This window comes from Branchiostoma floridae, chromosome 8, assembly GCF_000003815.2.
Source record: "Branchiostoma floridae strain S238N-H82 chromosome 8, Bfl_VNyyK, whole genome shotgun sequence".
In the NCBI taxonomy this organism is placed as follows: Eukaryota; Metazoa; Chordata; class Leptocardii; order Amphioxiformes; family Branchiostomatidae; genus Branchiostoma; species Branchiostoma floridae.
Window position 1 is genome coordinate 8697196 of NC_049986.1, and position 16771 is coordinate 8713966.

The following is a 16771-nucleotide window of genomic DNA, read 5'->3' on the forward strand; positions in this document are numbered from 1 at the left end:
CAATGCATTTCAAATCCTATTGAGCAGCAATAATGCGAGGAGAACCTTTTCTACATTTAGAGATACAAAATAATATCACCAACAGAATATGAGTGTTAGATATAACGTTGTATGTAAAAAGACGATGACTTTGTGTCTGTTTCGTTCATCCAAAGATTTTAGTTTAGTCAAGATTTTTTTCAAGTTGGGCGGTCAAGACTTCTATATCTGAGAGAGAAAGGGAAAATTAATTTGCTGGGATATCGTGTACACCTTTGTCAAAATACGCCCACACACGAGGGGGGCAAATAGGGTGATGATGACATCATGGTCATTTAGTACGAAGTGCGCATGTGCTTTCAACGATACAATCTATGAAACGTATGACTGTTTTCATGTCGGCGTCTGTTATTCACCCCAAAGTTGGCAAAATATGGCAAAATCAATTAATGGTTCTATTTCGGACTAACGTAAACTCAAACCTTACATGATACCATCTATGTTATGTTGTTTGGACGTCTGTATTGTCGTCAGTAAAACACGGAAGGGTTAGAAAAGCACACTAAAGCAATAAATCTTCACTCCTTTCTGCGTTATCAACTGTTTTGGTTATTGATTTTCATAGCCGGGATGGAAGACCAAAAGTTATTTTTCCCTCCATTGATGTGCCACCCAAGATTAAAAAACAGATACTCTACCGGACTGTAAATACAGAGATCAAATGCAATATATGAAAAATATTACATACATCAGGCACCGCGTTTCTTACTTTCATTGTCTTATGCTCAGTGGAATGATGCGCGATGTTCTTTATACCAATATTGTTGCTCTTTTTGTTGTGTTTCATACAAACGTGATATACGAAGCCGCAAAGCCACTCTGATCAAAGTTAGGCAATACAAACACATGACGTCGGCGTATGTGTCGGTTGCTGTTTACGGGCAATAGAGGAGTACGTGCAATGGGACAGGCGCCTGCGCAAACCAGTTGGGCAGTTACCATTGTCACGAGTACGGAAAAGTTGCGGCTGGCCAACACTGATTGGCAGAGAGGCGATCTCGTCATGCTCCAAAAATACGGACCAATGAGAGAAGCCCGGGTTTGAGGAGACAAAACGGTCCATACCTGACACGCTGGCCAATTTCGACGTCGTCTCCCGACGACTTCAGATCGTGTTCTGTGAGTTGTGAAGAGAATTGTTGGGGCGCCGCCGAGCTGACACTGGTTCAGATCACCGGCCCCATCCAAAGTTTCATCTACTTCCAAGACACCACCTACGGTAAGTAACGTGCACATTTCCCCGGACTGGCGATGTTTATATGGTCCGTTCCTTTGTCATTCTTGTTTTCTCAAATTTTATGTTTTAGCGATTATCTTATTTCTTGGTGTAGAACATTAGGTCTGACGAAAACTTTTTGATATACATATTTCACATCTAATGTTGCACCATGTTATCAGTAAACGGTGGTTCCTTGTTTCTGTTCTCACAGCGACGTCAGAAGCATGAAGTGGACTGTGTTGGTCCTGGCTCTTGTGCTGTCCGCCTCGATCAGTGGGACAAATGCACAAGGTAGGTGCTAATCCTCTAAATGCAAGTATTGCTTGACAGCACAAAGTTGCTCTAACGAGCACATGTCTTTCTTTTGATAGCATATTTGATGAGACAAGACTTTTGTCAGGAAAAATTGGAGATTTTGATCAGCACAGGTAGCGACATATCCAGGTTTCATTGTCTGGAATAAAAAGAAAAAACTTGAGCGATACATTAAGTCTTCCAGTGCAGCTGAGCCTCCAAACGCGTCGCCAAGTGAACCGCCTAGTAGGTTAGCGCAAGTCCCGTAACCAAGCCAGTCGCCCGGTCCAGAGAGCATACAAAGGGCCCAGTCAGGGAAACCGTCCGAGTCCAGGGACAGGGTGCATACATGGAGCAGGGCGATCCACCATGATCGTCGCCCTGAGAGCCACTAAGGACGCAACCCTGTAAAGCTAAGGGCACAACCCGCCGTACGTGCAAATACGTGCTGTCTACGTGCCAAAACGTGGGCAATCTTTTGGGATCCGTAAGTGGTAAGTACCGCCCACTTTCGAACTCAGCTCTGGTTCGAACTCGTAGGGAATCCGACGGATTTTGGAGCACGCAGACAAGCCGTAGAACTTTACGTGCAGGCAAAACGCCAGTACGGGCGACGCGCCTGCCCTGTACAGCCTGAACGTTTTCAGAAATACGTGGCGGACGTGGCCTCCCTAAAAAAAAGTACGGCGGGTTGTGCCCCTAACTACCGACCAGCGGATAAACAAGTGATAATGTACAATGTACCCAAGAACCGTCCGTCCAGAAAGAAGCAATGAGGCAGCAGAGAAATAGTCCAGAGAGCCACTCTGAAATTGGCCAGAAACCGGCCACAGCATCTCCAAGGAACAGGCCAGAGAGGAACCGGATAGGTACAGGATCTAGAAAGTCTCTCTGGATGGGGCAATATAACAGGGCACCTTAATTGGCCAGGGAGCCGTTTAAAAGGGAAGCCGCTCAGGAAGCCGCCCAGGGAGCCCGACAGGGATTGGTCAGGGACCCCCGAGAAACCGACCGTGGCATCGCTATGGAAGCCGACCAGGGAGCCACACAGGAATTGGTCAGGGACCCGCCGAGAAACCGACCGTGGCATCGCTCTGGAAGCCGGCCAGGGAACCCGACAGGGATTGATCAGGGACCAGCCGAGAAACCGACCGTGGCATCGCTCTGGAAGCCGCCCAGACAGCCCGACAGGGATTGGTCAGGGACCCGCCGAGAAACAGACCGTAGCATCGCTGTGGAAGCCGGCCAGGGAGCCACACAGGAATTGGTCAGGGACCAGCCGAGAAACCGACCGTGGCATCGCTCTGGAAGCCGACCAGGGAGCCCGGCAGGGGTTGGTCAGGGACCCCCGAGAAACCGACCGTGGCATCGCTCTGGAAGCTGCCCAGGGAGCCCGACAGGGATTGGTCAGGGACCCCCGAGAAACCGACCGTGGTATCGCTCTGGAAGCCGGCCAGGGAGCCCGACAGGGATTGGTCAGGGACCAGCCGAGAAACCGACCGTGGCATCGCTCTGGAAGCCGGCCAGGGAGCCCGACAGGGATAGGTCAGGGACCAGCCGAGAAACCGACCTGACCATCGCTGTGGAAGCCGGCCAGGGAGCCACACAGGAATTGGTCAGGGACCCGCCGAGAAACCGATCGTGGCATCTTGTTGGAACCCGCCCAGGGAGCCCGATAGGGATTTGTCAGAAAGCCGCCCAGAAACCGACCGTGCCATTGCCCTGGAAGCAGCCCAGGGAGCCCGACAAGGATTGGTTAGGGACCCCCGAGAGACCGACCTAGGCATCGCCCAGAAATCGCCCAGGAGCCCGACAGGGCTTGGTCAGAAAGCCACCAAGAAACCGACCATGCCATTGCCCTGGAAGCCGCCCAGGGGGCCCGACCGTGCCACTGCTCAGAAGCCGCCCAGGAATCGCCTAGTAGCCCGATAGGGGTTGATCAGGGACCCGCCGAGAAACCAACCGTGGCATCGCCCTGGAAGCCGCCCAGGGGGGCCGACAGGGCTTGGTCAGAAAGTCACCCAGAAACCGACCGTGCCACTGCTTGTAAGCCGCCCAGGAATCGCACAGGGCCTAGGGAGCCACACACTGACACAGGGATCGGCCATCGAGCCGCCCGGGATTAGACTAGGGATTCTCCCAGAATTTAGCCAGAAAAGGGACCCAACCAGAAATCGACCGTGACATCGCGGAAAAATCACCCAGGACCGCCCAAGAATCAATCAGAGGGCCCAATAGGAATTGGCCAGACTGTCGCCGTTTTCCGAGCGGTACGTCGCTCCAGAACCGGCCAGGGAACCGCCGGGGAAACGATCAGGGATCAACCCGTCTAGGGATCCGCCCAAGAATCAACAATTGCAAGAGGCCCCCCTGGTATTGGCCAGGCTATCGCTGCCCAGGTATCCGAGCGATGCGTCGCTCGGGAACCGGCCAGGGAAACGCCGGGAAATCGATCAGGGATCCACCCGTCTAGGGAACCGCCCAGGAATTCACCGACGCCCCTAGAAGTTGCATTGCCGCTCTTTTTCATGTACGTACCTCTTTACGTACGTACCTTATCGGTGAGTAACTGTCACAGCTACATGTTTCCTGGCTTCCTATGCTCCACAAGGAAATGAGATAAATCCCCGTTCCATTTCAAGACGACAAAGAACCATTTTGGAGATAAGCAAACTCAACCTGTGCTTCTGTGAGCCAACAGTTTGTAATACAATGGGCGGAATTTCCCATGTCTCATGCACCTAACCAATGATCCGTTCTCAAGCCAACTCAAGGGCACAGAGGTATAACGACAGCAACTCAAATGCTAGCAGAAAAGGATTTGGTCGTATGTACTGAACAGCACATTTCAGAGAGAAATATGGATACTGGCTCTTGTTTACCAAAAATATAAAAAGGTTGACAGGTTAAGCGAGCCGGATACGAAGTACTACATAGAGCCAGCATGTCACAACAAAACAACAAACTTTTTTTTTTATGTCTAAAGCAACTGAACATCTCGGTCCTATCTTTTACAACACCCAACACATAATCTGAAAAGTCTATATGCCAGAATAATTTTTGGCTCTTGTTTATATAAAAATACTTTTTCATAGATATAGCAGTGATGCCATAAGTTAGATACAACCCTCACTTGAAGCCTGCTCTACACGGCAGTTTTTTCCATCCGATGATATTGATATGATATAATAATAACAACTTTATTGCACAACAATTGTACGAGGTACAAAGTATGGCATCTACATAACTACAGTTCTATAGCTTAACTAACTAATACAGGAGTTGTAGTATGGGATAAGTTTCTTAAATCATTGGACGCTTTTACAATTATTTGAGGAATCTCTAATGTCTACCTTCTTTGATATATTTTCCTGTATCTGCCATGTAGGGATTGTCACATGTCATAATGTATTTGAATTTGCACTTAAGGTCCATTTTGATAAATCCTTGTGTATAAAATGACAACCTTCTGTATAGAGAATTGCGTATATCAGAATATTTGGGACATACAACCATAAAGTGATATTCGTCTTCAATTAGCTCTGGACAGAATGGACAAACCCCTCTGGTCGACAGGGATTTTTTTGAATCTCCCGGTTTCTATATTTAATTTGTGACAGCCGATTCTGAGTGATATGGCTGTTTGCTTACTGTGTTGTTACGTAGTTGACGAATGTGATGAGAGTTGAACACGAAAATGTTCCTGTGAAACCAGTGCAGATCTGTTCATACAACACTTCTGTGATTGGCGACTTTGTAACACACCATCTTTGCGACGCAACAACAGCTTTCTACATTATGCTGCATACATACATTATCGACCTGAGGTAGGGACCGGGTTAGTGCATTTTTCTCCCCATAGAGCCCTGTCTTACATTGCTAACTTCCGAACAGATTCTCTAGTTAAAGTGTCCGTATAAGTCAAACCTCTGCAATGTATCCGACCATTCGGTTTCCATAGGAGAATAGACGGAACTATTTCCTGTTTGGTTCGACAAAAATTTCCGCAAATTTTACCCTTTGTTCAGCAAGGACGTTATATCTGATATAACGTCCTTGTGTTCAGTCAGCGTCTGAGATCCGTGCATCTGAGATTTCTATAAATTGTTTTAAGAGTAGTATGTTGAGTCCAAGATATATTCTGTGCTCTGCCAAGTAACTTTGTGTAAGTCTCATCTGATCTGTTTTCAAGTTGGCAAGTAAGTTTCCAGGTTTCTGCGTCATACCGCAAATAGATCCCACTAGGGAAATGAACACTTGGACCTTCTGTTTGTTGGGGATTTCGGATTCTGTCCAATTTGTAGCTTGTTTCCCATGCTAGGGCTTTCCTAGTTTTAAAAGATAAAGTCCTTTACAGGACACATGATGTAGGAGCCAGGGTAGATCTACCCTTTGAATAGATTCCGCAGAGAAGGATCTGAGTTCTAGTGGCCCAGTGATGTTACTGATGAACTTTGTCTTGGATTCATTGTAGTAGAGCCCTGCTAGACATGCAGATTCTTCGAGAGATGGAAGCAAGGTTTTTGCATTTGTTAGTTGTTCAGGGCAAAATCATCTGCAAAGTCAAAATCAGTGAGATATTGGGCAGGATATCTTCGACTCCTTTGTGTTTTGAATTCTATACTTTTGTTTACAATATCTAGAGTCTTAGTACAATGATGAATAAATAAAGTGATAAGGTATCAACCTAAAGAACTCCAGTAACTATCTCAAATGAACAGTCTTGCCATCAGGAGTGATCACAGGGTTTGTAGTATTTCTTTACAGAACCCTAATTGCACCTATGAAACATTGTGCTAGAATACTGTGTACTCTGCTAGAATACCAAAAATTACATATCTGTCAATAGAATCGAATGCTTTACGAAAATCAACGATTAGCAACACAAAAACCTTGTTACATCTCTTCAATAATACGACGTATTGCAAGTATCTGTGAAATAGCTGACCTTCCTTTTTTAAATCCATTTTGATTCCTCCTAAGAACGGGATCACAGAAGTAAGAGTTTGTTATACACCTTTGCAGCAATAGGGGTCGGAGTAATTCCTCTATATGGTCCTATATAGTAGGAGGCAGATGTTATAGGTCACGTTTTTTAGGCATTAGCACAATTCCTCCTTTAAGCCAAGATGATGGAGGTCTGTGTGTCATAAAGTTTGGTTGCGCAAGTGAAACAAAAGGTAATAGAAAACAGGGTCTTTACAGATGTTGGTCGGTATATTATCCAGTCCTTGAGACGCATTGGCGGATAGAGATTTCAGAACTTTTTCGAGTTCACTTGGTCGTGGGGTAAAACCACCTGTTCAGATGTTCTTCCACGACAGGTACCACCTTGAGTTGTCGGTCAGATAGAGTTCTTGTAGCTGAACCTAGGAGGGACTTAAAGTGTGAACCAGTTGACTTTCCTCTTGTCTGGAGATCCCCCTTTCAGCTTGAGTGTTTGTTTGGATTTTCGGCCGTCTAGTTCGTCGATAGTTTTCCAAGACGCATCGCGTTGTTTTGTGTCATGTAGATGGGCAATGCCATTAATTTTCCCTTGGATGAATTCTGCTTTGGCACTTACATATGCTTCATCCAAGTGTCTTTGGGCTTTTATCTGGTACCGTTTTGGCTTTTAAAGATGTTCTGGAAGCTCTATTCTCGTACGATTGTTGTCCTTTGAACACTTCTTTTCGTGCTTTGTTGACAAGAGTGTGAGAACTCGATGGTGGAGACTTAGATTTTTTTCTTAGGTAGTGTATAGAAATTAATTTCTTCCGTTGCCTCAATCAAGTTGTTGTACGTTGTTTTAATGTCATCAGAAGATGACCTAAGGCTGAGGCTGGTTATACAGGATACAATTCGATGGAAAGATCCTACATTGGGGAATGATGAGAAAGCCCGACAATCTCTGATACTGTTCCTCCATTTTTACGGGTCATAATGTAGTCGATTTGTGAGCGGTGCCCCGCAAGATGTTGATGTGTCCATAGTTTGTTTAGAGGTTTCATAAATTTGGTATTGCATATTATCAAACTGAATTCCTGGGCAACGCTAAACGTCAAGCATGTTGTGTCCATTTCTCTTTTGTTATATGTCAAGACTGAATCTTTTCTTCCTATCTGGCCGTTAAATCTCCAGCTATAACAAAGAAGCCGTGTGTAGGAACATTTTCAGTAGTTGTTTTGAGATCATTGTAATTGTAAAAGTTATTCGCATTACTCTCTTCGCTGCAGTTTGTAGGACTGTAAGTTGTAATGACTGTTTTCCTCGAGTTTCCTTCAAATCCTGCCGTCAGTATCCATTCCCTTACCCTGAGCAGCTTGTCTGACGTTCTCGGAGTGAAACTCCAACTCCTCCAATGATGGATCGTTGCCGAGGCTGTTACCAGGAAATAGTTGTCAATACACGTGTGCTTAATCTCATTTCGTGGGTGAAAAATTCTATGTTCTTGTACACAAATAAGATCAATGTTATATTTGGCGGAGTAGTTGACAAGTTCCCGTTGCTCTTGCAATGGTTCTGACATCAAAATTACTGTATACTGTAGGAGTCTTGCATTTCAGAGTTAACCTTCTCATCTTGAGCTTGTGATCCTCCAATGGTGGGATTAGATAGTGTTCGATTGTTCAGTTTGCTGGTGAAAGGGCTCTTGGGTGATCAGCACTTCGAGTCTGGTCCTTTTGATAGCTGAATACAGGCGCTGCTCGCTAGACCCGCATCCTTGTTTTCTTCAGGAGTATTTTAACGCATTCTCCTCGTTGAGGTATCTTGGATTGGTCACATGCTGCGTCCCGATCACCCACGCTGAGAAATTAACGTACTTCACCTTCTTTTAACACTATAGTTGCGCAAACACCTGCTAACTAGAGAGGTCAGAGGTCACGCGCCCAAGATGGAGCCGATCCTGGGAGCTCGCTAGACTTGGATAAGTAACCCACCTCAATCCTATGCCCGGGAGGCCCATGGTGGCCCATACTTGTGTCACACATTGTTTAGAAAGGGTTCACCGTACTCTTTGAGTTTTATTTTTTGTTCGTTTTGAAGAAAAGTTTGTTTTCTACCACAGTAGATCACAGTACTGTTGAAAACGAAGCGTAACCCCCCTCCCACCCCAGTGGTGCCTGTTTCATACTCGCTGCTGTTTGTTTTGATATTATTATTTTCCAGACTTTTTCATTTGTTGATGAATTATTTCACGTAACCTCAAGTAAAAGACGCCTACAATCGGGTGTTTGAACCGCCCGTAGTGAAGAAGTCGAAGTACGTGACTTTCTCTATATCTGATATACTGAACAGCTTGTCACACCTATAACATCTGCACATCTCAGATCTGCAAAAAAGTGTTCTTTTAACTATCCAGTGAAGATGCCCTAATCTTTAATGATAATAAATTCCACTCTACGATAGTTCTGGGAAAATACGAATTTTTGAACTCATCAATCATAGGTTGGTAACTCTAATACTGGCATGACAGACTAATTTTGCATGACCTGGTATTAGATGCTTTGTCAGTTGTTTTGTCCGCCAGTTTATAGGTCATCTTGTACATAATGCAAAGTCTGGACATTTTCCTTCTGTCTTCAAGTAGCATCCACTGTAAATCTGCTTTCATTTTGGTAACACTAGCATTCTTGTTGTAGTCGTTCGTACGTGTAGAATCTAGCGTCTTGTTTATGCATCCATTCTGATTTATCTTTTTCTATGTATGTGGGTCCTATACTGTTGCGGCATATTCAATGTTTGGTCTTAACGGTAACTTGTGTGCAAGTAACTGTTCCCTGAATGGGCATGTCCACCAGTTGCGCTTGATCACTCCCAATGGCTGTTTAGCGTTATAGTCAACATGCTCACCCCACTTCAGCCCAGTTGTTAATATAACAGGTATGGTCGGAGTTTGGCCAGAGAACTGGTTATATTTTTGGTTCATAGTAAAATCATTTTTTATTCGGAGAAAAAAAAGTTACATGTATCCCAGGTCACGTGGGTCATTACTAACCGAACATGCAGGAGGCATTGACAGAGTGATACGGGACGTATATCAGAAATGATATTACACAGATAAGTTCTCAATGACCTTAAAATCATTATACTGCGCAGTCGCCTCAATTCACTCACTCACACTCACACAACGTCTCAATTATATGAAAGAAATCAGAACATTTTTACAGTCTTGTCTTTCAGTTATCAAAATCCTCCTCATCCTAGTTATTAAAATCAGTAGAGGATAATTCGCCCGAGCTTGAAGAGAGAGAGAGAGAGAGAGAGCATCTCGTGATGCAAGTTTCCTTGGAAGAGCTAGAGGGTTTCTACTATAGCATGTCTGCTTTCCAGTGCGGCTCATGTCGTCATGACGACCGTTCCATATACTGTATAAAGGCGACAGCATTGCTCCACGGCTAATGCGCCCTCTATGTTGGTTTTGTCTTAATTATATTATACAGTGTCTGAGTCTATTCTGGTTGTCTGGGGTGATGAGTCCCCCTGACCCTATCTCGAAACAAGTGATGAGAATGTCTTAATTGCCTGCAGTTCTCAAGTCTGACGCTAGTATTTTTATTGACCTTTCGGTTGTGACTGGCTTTAATTTTCTGTTCAAAAAGGTACAGTTGTTTCTTGTACATGGATAGTGTTTTCTCTAGGCAGTTATATGAGTGAGCCAGGCTTCTGTGCTTTTGGTATTGTTTAGTAAGGAATGGTGCCTCCACTAGTTGTATAGTTACCCTTGTAAGTTTGCGCAGACATGGGCGTTTGTCTGCAGGAAATTAACTTGCTCCTGAATGGTGTCCGCTATCTGTATCTGTACCTATATCTCCGGTACAACTGCCCTTCGGCGTAAAACACAAGCTTCGCACGCGGCGCGGCAGCAGCTGGTTATATATATTACTCTGAACGACCCGTCACACGAAACTTTTGTACCACTATCTGCAAGCGTTCTTTAAAACTATCTAGAGAAGATGTCCTTACTGTGCTTGGTGATAACAAATTCCACTCTACGATAGTTCTGGGAAAGTACGAGTTTTCGAACACATCAATCATAGGTTGGCAATTGTAGTACTTTAAGGCATGACTGTTTCTTGTTATTGTTTTGAGCTGGTATTTGATACTTATCAGTCGGTACGTCCATCAGTTTATCGGTCATTTTGTACATCATGCAGAGTCTGGAGATTTTCCTTCTGTCTATAAGTGGCATCTGCTGCATTTCTGTTTTCATTTTGGTAACACTAGCATTCCTGTTGTAGGTGTTTGTACAGAATCTGGCAGTTTGGTTCTGTACCCTTTCCAGTTAAGCTTTGTCCTTCTTTGTATACGGATCCCATACTGTTGCAGCGTATTCAGGTCAGACATCGAAGGTAGGGCTGCCCATTGACAAGCATGTTGAAATACACTGAATGAAGGCTTCAAAAAAGTACTAACCCATACTTCAATCTTAAAAATTCTTCTCCACCAGAAAGTCACTTGGGTCTAGTTTATAACCATTCAAAGAAAACAGAGGGTTGTTCTGCTCATTCTCCGAGAAAAGCTCGCTCTATGAAAGAAACCTCACCTCTGACCCCTTTTCCCTCCTGATACAACCAGTAGCACCCTATAACTAAAACCTGTCCTTACACCAGCTGAACTGCTGAACTGAACAAATTTTGACCCAAACAGGAAAGCTTAGACCCTACATGTCTCTTCTAACTCAAAAAGTCTCCAGATTGGGCAAACATTTTCAAGGAAAAGAAGGATTTTCAAGGATTTTAAGTCACACCCAAATCGTTTTTTTTGCCCTCTACCGCGCAACGCAACTCTGACGTCAGCCCTTCAAGGTTAGCTAGGTCTTACCAGTGATGCGTACGCAAGTGATTTTATCCTGGCTGTGCATTCCTACAAGTTGCGTTTGATCACTCTCAATGTCTATTTAGCCTTAGTTGTTATTTTGTTAACATGGAGACCCCACTTCAGCCAATTTGTTAATCTGTATGGGTGTTTTTTTGTGGTTACTTATGTCTGACTACAGAACTGGGGCAAATTTGGTGTTCGTTTGTACGTTATGTGCATGATATAGCACTTATCAGGATTGAACTGCATAAGCCATTTCCTTTGCCATTCTTCCAGGGTGTTCAGATCTTTCTGAAGAAGTTGTGAATCATCAATATTCTTTGTAGATACCCCAGTCTATATATAACAGGCAATCATCGGCGAATAACCTCACACTTGAATCGAGCTGGTCTGGCAAGTCGTTTATCTACAAGAGGAGAGCAATGGTCCCAGGATAGTTCCTTGCGGAACTCCTGACGCTACTTTAACTGGAGCTGAGTTTACCACTACTGCTTGCTCTCTTTTCGTCAGGAAAGCCTTCAACCGGTTTAGTGTAGTACCTTGAATTCCACAGTACTCCAGTTTTGATATGAGTCTGCTATGTGGGACTTTGTCAAATGCTTTATGTGAAATTGCTAGATCCACCTGTATTTTATTGTTCAGTGCCCCAGCTATGTCGTGAACTGTTAAAATAAGCTGTGTATCTGTGGATCGCTTTGCTCTGAAACCATGCTGGTAACCCGCTGGTATATTGTGGTCTTTTAAGTTTTTGATGATAGGGCTATGGATAGTGTGTTCCAGTAGTTTAGAGTAGAAGAAAATACAGGTGAGGGAAACAGGTCTGTTGTTACTGGGGGCCGCTCTATCCCCCTTTTTGAAAATGTGTTTTAGTACGGAATTATGCCAGAATGTACATATCATTGGTGAAGGGAGACGCCACAATGATTAAGAACGTGGTGAATTGTTTCTCTGTTACCACACAGTTACCACATTGTCATCGGTACGCTTGCCCCAAGTGGCTAGATTACAGAATGTCGGTAGAACGTCTATCGATGCGCGTACCGCTAAGCTCAGGATACATTTTGGAAGGTTAGTCATCACTGACCTCCAGTTGAGATCACATTTTTTTTTACAAGCCGTAGCATTTATCCTTGTTGTTTGTAGGTTCTTTTGATGTGCAGAACAAACTTCATGACACTTATTTGTTTGATTTGTTTTCGGACAGAAGACCAGTCGGTGTCTGTTGTCGAATTCATGGCTTGATGGTAGATTGAGTGGCACTTTCCAACGTCCATCTCTTCATTTGTCGTGTCCACTGTGATTCCCTATGTACATAGTTTGGCTTGTAGAGCATGTTTCACCTTGTTATCGGTCTTGAGAGCCTATCCTGCTGTAGGCCAAGGTGTTGGCATCAAGATACATCTGAAATGGTTTAATTTGTAGGTTAGTCCTACTGTGTTATACAGGATAGCGTGTGTGGCACTAGATTGCACTTTGAGCCATGCTTTAGTATGAATTGCATCAAGTTTTTGTAGCAGAGCGTTGGTCAAGTCATGCACCATCAGACCTCCACGACGGGATAGCGTATTTCATATAAACCCTGAGTTTGTACTCGTTTCTTATGGCCAGCTTGTTTACGTTTTCAACTGTTGTTTGTATTGTCGTCGTCACAATGTCATAAGTCTCTTTTGTTTTAACCAGTTAAGTCCTTTATCATTCTAGGACCTTCTCGGGTGCATCTTAGTTGTCTTGACAGGGTTGCATCAATGGTGAATGTAATCTCTGATGGCTTGCCGCTTGTGATGGACATTGACTTGTACTTGTGCGGTTTCACTGAAAGGTTCATTGACTTGGTGTGGGAAGAAAGTTTTGTAATTGTAGGATTTTGGTGTTGGTGTTGTTATTTTGTTGGCAGTTATCAGATAGAAGTCATCAGAGAAGGTCAGTGTGATGTACAGCCTTAAGGTTCTGTAGTAAAGGTTGGGACACAGTCAAGATAATATCAGGTGACAGTTCGTCTCCTTGAATATTTTATCATTTCAGGGGGAAGTTATTCCTTTTCATTTGATAGTATATTAAGTTGTGTTCCACGGATCCGAATGCATCTGCGAGGTCAAACCAGGTTATATGGACTGTCTACCGATTCTCCCTGACATGGGCCAAGAATACCCTGACCCGGATGTGTTCCACACAGCCATTGATTCCCGAAAGGAAAGTTTTTTCCGTTTCCGGGTCAATCAGGTTATTGTCCGTCATGTATTTGGTCCACCTTTCGGACAAGACTATGTGAACGATCTTAGAAAAAACAAGACGTCAGACATATCGTCCGGAAGTTGCCGGGATCATCCTCAGGGCAGGGAGCTTTGTGAAGCTGTGCCACAGTACAGGGTGACCATGACTTAGGTGGGTGAAAACAAGGTGCTGGTCACATTGCAGTGTTTACCTATACTTAAATAATGGGAATCATGGTAGAAAGAGGCTGTCAGAAATCACATAGCTGAGTTTTAGAACATTACAAACCCACAATGGCATGGTTGAGTGGCCTCTAAAGTGTAATTTGAGCACGAAACCAGGGAAACGTTTACAGTAGAAACACGTGAACTATGACAATAACATATGTTGTGACCTTTTGACCCCTCTTCACTGCCTGTAAACAACATAAAAACTTCTAGAGCTTCTGCAATCATAGCCTGACTAAAATAGCGCTCCTAGCGGCCGACCCTACAATTGCCGCCGGAGGGTAATTAATCCCAGCCAGCGAGGGATTGTGCAAACACAGGCTAACTGCAACTGCAAACATTGCTGAATTTTTTTCTCAACACAATATAGAGGTAAAAACTCTTACATGTAATATGCACCTCAAAAATTCAAACATATCTACCTCAAGAATAACATTTGCACCTTTGCCAATCTTTTTGGTAGAAGTAGGTCATCCGCGCCTGCGCTGCAATACCGAAATTTCGGAGCAAAAATGTTGAGGAAATGTAAGTTGCTTTTTTAGTCTTTTCTTCCGTTTTTAATGATAAATGATGTGTTTCGGTCTTCTTGAAGCAGACAAAAGCCGACTCCTCAAGGATTCTACTAATATTGGAAAACCAGCATGGTATCTTACATCAGAAAAGGTCTTGTTGTACTAAGAAGGCTTCGTATTGCAATCTTTCGGTATGTCTCTTACTAATCTTTTATAATACGAATGAGTTCTATTGTACACATTTAATCCACACTGGGTATCTGCGTAGTTGTGCCCTTGTGGCGAGGTTGCTGGCATTCTTCCTTACGCCCAGGATCGATTTACAGAATTTTAAATGCACTTGTTCTATTGGAGAATTGTCATTAAGCCCAATCTTGCCCCATACCTCTGCACCATATGTTAATATGGGAAATACACATGCATCAAATAATTTAGAATACACTGAATTCGAAATTGACGGACCGTTGTCTCCTAGGACGGATTTTATTGGGTCACAAAGCTTTCTTTTTTAGAGTTTTCATTGCTGTTGTTAAATTATCACCTGTTGTAAACACTACTCCCAGGTAACAGTACGACGATACCATATCAATGTTTTGGTTGCGCAATTTGAAGTTAGAAGACGTGTCCTTTCTTACTAAATACTATTATTTTTGTTCTGTTTAGGTTTATTGATAATTTCCATTTTTCGCAATAAAGACCAATGGTGTTAATTGCTTTTTACATGCCATGCTGGCTTGTTGATAATAGGATAGAATAGACTAGATACTTTGGTTGTGTTTGATAGCGGAGCGTCCAAGTCTTCTGTATTTAGCTTGGTTGCTAGTTCACTGATATATGTATTGAATAGTGCAATTTGGATTGGGAAACTTTTGTCATTTACACTTGCTGTGGATTGGTGGTATTGGACTTTTGTTACATCGAAGAATTTTCCAGATATACCTGATGACAAAAGTTTGTATAGCAGTCCTTCATGCCAGATTTAGTCAAACGCCTTTGAAAAGTCTACGAAGCAGGCGAAGAGCCTTTTCCTTGACCGAGTATGCTTAGAAATTACGGTTTTTAGAAGAAAAATGTTATCTGAAGTTTTTTTCTGAAATCCTGCCTGGTTGCGCTGTAGAATGTCGTTTTCGTCGAGAAATTTTGCTAGTCTTTTGTTTAATATAGAGGTGCATAATTTTCCAAGTTTGGGTAATCTTTTCTTCCTGCTTTGAATATTGGAATGTAACTTCTCGACCAGTCTGACTGTCAGTGGGAAAGACTTCAGTTGAGAGGGCAATACAAAATAGATTAACATTTCGTTAGTGATCATATTCTAGCCACTAGCTTTTTTATTATCAAGTCCTTGAACGGCAGCGTTAACCTCTGATTTTGTAATATGATGATCTAACGGTCCCTGAGACAAATTATGGTATCAAGGAAGTGTGATTGATTATATTGTCATATGTGTCAGACTTATAGTAACTTCTACTAAAAATTTAGTTGCTCCCGGACTATTGTGCCAATTGCAAAGTGAATGAGCCCAACAAAGCTAGCTTCTTAGTGGGGATTTTATGCGCCATCTGGGTAGTTTAGTAATAATGTCTAGGATTGTCTATTATAAGACTCTATACTTGTTGAACAACCGGTATTTCAAATTAACCCTATCCAGACCGGGGGGGGGGGGGCTAAAAGTGCCCGCAGCAACTTTGACCCTCTATAGCTCCCAAACGGCTTGTGCTAGAACAACCAAACTTAGTGAGTTTTCCTAAAATATTGTTGGCAACAATTGTTAAAAAAATTGGGAAAGTTTATGATTTTTCGTGTTGCCTGAAAGGCAAATTTTACAAAAAACACTAATTTTGGTTTAAACAATGGGATTTTAAGATTTTCTTGCTAAACTAAACATCTTTTCATATATTTTTAATATCTAAGACATCTTAGTTGAACACTTATAATTAAATATTCATAAATTATGCTAATGAGATGACGTAATTGGTCAAAATCCAAGATGGCCGACAATATCATGATGAAAAGTATAACAAGCTTATTTTCACTCAAATTTCATCACTACTTGGTATTTTCTTACAGAAAACATTCATTTGAACGTTTTGAATCCATTTTCAAGGGGTTTTAGCCTTATATGTTGAAAAAAAATGTATCTTGAAAAATGTAAGGTTGATAATCCAAGATGGCGGATAGCTAAACTACAGATGACGTCATTCTGTGACGTCATTTTGACGTCGTTGCGTCGGCTTTTGACAACAGAAGTCTTATAACACTTAAATATTAATAAGAAACCTTTATTGGTAACTTTTTGAGTGAGATATTTAGGTATTATGGGGATTTCCCGTTTTAGCCAAAAATATCAATTAATGACGTCATAATTACGTCATATTACCTCATAATGATATTAAAATTTCAGGAATTATAAAACTCGATGTGCACAACCTTCCCTGCAACTTTGGTGATCGTACAGTATGTCGTTCTGA

At 42.9% G+C, this 16771-nt stretch overlaps 1 protein-coding gene across 1 annotated transcript in view; it reads left to right on the forward strand.

Moving 5' to 3' along the window:
- Window positions 1–1102: 1102 nt before the first annotated feature.
- Window positions 1103–16771, forward strand: part of LOC118420591 (zonadhesin-like) — a 266452-nt gene continuing 250783 nt past the window's right edge. The window contains exons 1-2 of the mRNA XM_035827423.1: window positions 1103–1258; window positions 1470–1549. Of these exons, the coding sequence (XP_035683316.1) occupies window positions 1483–1549 (67 nt within the window). The 5' untranslated portion in view covers window positions 1103–1258; window positions 1470–1482. The remainder of the gene's footprint in view (window positions 1259–1469; window positions 1550–16771) is intronic.